The following is a 4,016-nucleotide window of genomic DNA, read 5'->3' on the forward strand; positions in this document are numbered from 1 at the left end:
GTTACGCGAGGTATCTATAAAGATACGCTCGCAATACATATTAAATGATATCTATAGAGATAACATTTTAATTGGTAAAAATAGGTATTTGTATTTAATTCTATTAAATATAAATCAGTCTGAAAACTACTTCCTACTTGGTAAGTGCGCACGAGGAGACGAGTTACCGCTCCCGTGACGACACTTAACCAGAGTTCTTAGTGTGTTGGGTGAGGCCGCTAACGCGCCCACCACAACTGCCTCACTGCACGCAAGAGAAGCAGGTTGAACCGCTTCCTCGCTGTGCTAGGGTGTGTGCCTAAGTAGAGCGTGGCCGCATTACGACGTGCCCGCCTACACTTAGTATCTCAAGTGGTATGCTGGGGGAGCTAATAGTAGGCATGTCTTACTTAGCTACGATTAGGCACCATAAAATGTACATTAGTGCAGTTCACTAGTATAATTAATCAGTGTGAATTTACTTTTAAGCAAATGGAAAATTATCACCACTCATGTGACGTACGTGAAGTGACGTGAGGCACCACTCGCACTGAGGCAATGCGTAGTGGACTTGTACCGAAGCAGTACAAGTCAGTAGTGCCCCGTTACACCTGTTAGCACTCTGTAGTCCGTCCAAGGACCACAGTTCCATCATCTAACATGGACATGTTAGACGATAATGGAAATACGCGTCACGTTTAGCGTGATAGCTACTCCTTTCTAAGTGACACAGAAAGGAGTGCTGTCGAATGAGTTCGACCGTAGAGAACGATGCCATCTTGGCCATGCTGTCCGCTTTGGACAGAGATGCCCTCCATTCAGCCATCGCCAAGCTCATACTATATAAGCTTGACGAGGTGAAGGAGAAAGTAGCCTTGATGAATCAGCAAGGCTCTCAACAGGCAGAAGTGTTAAGGTTACAACAGGTACAGACCCCTGTACCTGGGATGACGCACACGCATCTTCCCGAAGCCTTAAAGATTGATATTTCTAAGTATACAGGAGTCGAAGAAGAATCCCTGATAAGATGGTTTGTCGAGTTGTACGATGCCATAAGGGCTCGTCACTTCGTCGACGAGCAAATGCAAGTCGCATTTGCTCAGTAAAATTTGACAGGTCGTGCCAAAACTTGGGCACTAGGCCTTAAGTTGCGCGACCCATATGTCTTGGGTCGCAAGAGGCTTTTAAAGCCCGGCTCAAACAGACGTTTGAACCGCCTAGGGCTGAGTCCAGAGCTCGATCGGAGATTCTGAAACTCAAGCAAGGCAAGCGTGATGTTCACGCTTATGCCATTCAACGGCCCACGCACGTTCCATCCAACATGGACATTTAGATGATGAAGGATGGAGCTTCCAAGCTTCTCAAGAAGGTTTTTACGCAACGGGTGAGAAAATTTACTCATTTGTTTGACCTCGAATGGAAAGCGATTGAAAGAGTTCGGTCGTAGGCGGGTCAGTTGTTCGCGCTATGCTGTACACTCTAGGCAGAGATGAACAGCATGCGACTATAGCCGAGTTCATTTAACACAAACTTGAGGGGCCCAAGAGAAAGTAACCTTTCTTCACCAGCAAGGCTCTCATCACACAGAGGTGTTGAAAGAACAGGATGCTCAACAGTTGGAACTGTTGAGATAGCAGCATGTATGTGCTGCTAATGGACCAACGCTACCACGTCGACCCGAAAGCTTAACGATAGAAATATCTAACTTTAAGGCAGTCGAAGGGACTCAAATCAGGTACTGAATTAGTCTAGTCATGTAAAAGCAGCTACGGCGCAAATCAAGAAAAGCATTAGGCAGAAAGTATATAGATATATTAGGCGTTGATATTCATGCTCAGACTACCAAAGAAGCCTTGAAATACGAAGAAACTACCATATCTCAATTCACCTGCTTAATCAAGCAAAAACCCCAGCGACAAAATGCCAATAGCCACGTATGTAACAATCTGATGCGGCAACCCGAATTGAATAGCTGTGGCCACGTTTTCGTAGCGCCGCGTTTTCGAGTCCGAGTCATTAAAAGACGACGACTCCAATGATTTGCGCCGTTTCATGGGAGATGGCGCTGGCGTCGACGTGTCACACGCTGCCACAAATTTGTCAAGACTCATTTGCAACGTCATATTTTTCAAGTCAAAAGTCGCTTCGCACATTGGAATATCCAAATCGTCCATCGAGCCGATCATTCCTTGGCAAGCTTTTGACTTGCACAGAGCCGACTGCTCAGTCTTCGTTAAGCTCATATGAGGCGGGATCAAGAAATTCAGCTGACTGTCTTGACGACATTGACTCACTTGATTGCTCACGTCGTTAAATACGCCCAAGTCCGTCGAGGTGCACGGCCTCGCATAAATGGAATCACGCCCGGCTATCATCAGCAGAATCAAAAATTGAGAGTTCGCAAAAATGTTCATCATTTGTTTGTCTAGTATCGCTTGCGTTGAGCACAGTCGATTGAGAAGTGAGTCGAATATTGCACGAAATCTTTGTGTCATTTTCCATCTATCGTCACGAATGTCAGCGCTTGGCGGAATCGTAAAGCTCTAAGATTTTCATCGAAACCCGATACGGCCTTTTCTCGTCATTTCCAGTGTGAATGCGAGGTGTGACGATACAGCATTCTGACACATAAGATGAAACCACGTCTTGAGAGCTTTAGGGTGACGACGACCTTTATGTTTCAAGACTTCTGCGAAAATTTCTTGGATATATCAAGATCTATTCTGATACACTCAATAAGCTGCGAAGAGGTGCACCCATACGTCATCGGAACAGGGTGTACCTCAGCAATGCCACGAATAAAATACTTTGAGCAGCTCCTCTTTCTCATATGTAAAATATACAGCATGTTCCAGCGCGTTTCTGCTTGATGATGCAAATTTTCGATCGGACGTTACGCAACTGGAGCTAGAATTACAAACTCGTCGTATGTTTGCTCCTGTCGCTATTTTTTTCGCTTCATCTATACCCGAAGCGATTTATTGTTTGCAGCTCGTCGTTCAGCCTATCTTTACGTTTCATGCTGAAGTACAGTCGACTCAATCTGCTGCGTCTTTTTTCTCTAATTTATCGAGCTCAATTGCAAACTCTTGGTCGTACTCACAATAAATGTACAAGTACTCGTCATAGATGCAATTGCATCAGCTCCGTAGCCTACAAAAGTTGCTCTTTGCCTCATTGGTTTTGTCAACGTCAAAAGTCTCAATTCAATTAGTATCCATTATGGGTAACTTGCAAAGTTTTCACGTGAGCAATTTTTTTAAAAGCTTTTAGTATGGAGTTTTATTAACTCGATAAATTTAAAGCTACGAATTTGAAGATTAAAGTGCTAGAATTCTATTACTTTGCTTAGTATAGATATTCGTATGTGAGATTACTTATCTATCTTATTGATACAGGCGTAAGCTAATCTCCATCGAGCCAATGAAAGATTCGGTGAGTCATCTCGACCCCAAGAAACAGCGAGCCATTGGCCGGAAATGCTCGCAGCACTGCTGCAGACCAACCACGGTAGAATCCGTGGATTCCAAGCTCAGAGTACACTGCATGAAAAGCTTTATTGAGCGACAGTGAACCAACTGAGCTGGCCGTTTGCATTCGTGACTTGAGCACGTCCGCCGGAAACATGATGGCCCAGCTCGTGGCACCGGCAAGGCCGCCACTAGCAAGAATAGCGGCAGGATTTAGATCGTTCTTGGACTCTTTATGAAGCAATTTTGTCAAACAGGATGTAAATGCATGGTACGATCCAAAAAAGAAGAAGCTGAATGGCACATCGCGCAGTAGCAGTGCGCTGTAGCCTCGAAATAAACCTTTAAGACCGTGTTCTTTGGCCACTTTTACGAAACAGTCCCATGGACCATGATAACCTGTATAAATGAATCCAGTAAGAATTAAAATTATGGCCAGTAATTAGCACGTACGTCCTCCACCGCGCTGAAATTGTAGCTTGCATTTAATATTTTCTGGTACGGTAATCGCCTGCATAATCGCAGCAAACAAACTCATAAGTGATACAAATGGCTGCATAGCGCCAA

At 44.5% G+C, this 4,016-nt stretch overlaps 2 protein-coding genes across 2 annotated transcripts in view; both read right to left on the bottom strand.

Annotated features, from left to right (window-relative positions):
* Positions 1-1,871: 1,871 nt before the first annotated feature.
* Positions 1,872-2,393, bottom strand: CCR75_004267 (uncharacterized protein; the record flags this gene model as incomplete). Its single annotated transcript, XM_067962353.1, has 1 exon — positions 1,872-2,393. The coding sequence occupies one exon, from the start codon at positions 2,391-2,393 to the stop codon at positions 1,872-1,874; it is 522 nt and encodes a 173-aa protein (XP_067822607.1).
* Positions 2,394-3,291: 898 nt separating this feature from the next.
* Positions 3,292-4,016, bottom strand: part of CCR75_004268 (uncharacterized protein) — a gene marked incomplete at its 5' end in the record, with an annotated part of 1,480 nt that continues 755 nt past the window's right edge. Inside the window, 2 exons of the mRNA XM_067962354.1 lie at positions 3,292-3,848; positions 3,903-3,960. Coding sequence (XP_067822620.1) covers positions 3,385-3,848; positions 3,903-3,960 — 522 coding nt within the window. The 3' untranslated portion in view covers positions 3,292-3,384. The remainder of the gene's footprint in view (positions 3,849-3,902; positions 3,961-4,016) is intronic.

This window comes from Bremia lactucae, linkage group LG1 (assembly GCF_004359215.1).
Source record: "Bremia lactucae strain SF5 linkage group LG1, whole genome shotgun sequence".
NCBI classification, from domain to species: Eukaryota; Oomycota; class Peronosporomycetes; order Peronosporales; family Peronosporaceae; genus Bremia; species Bremia lactucae.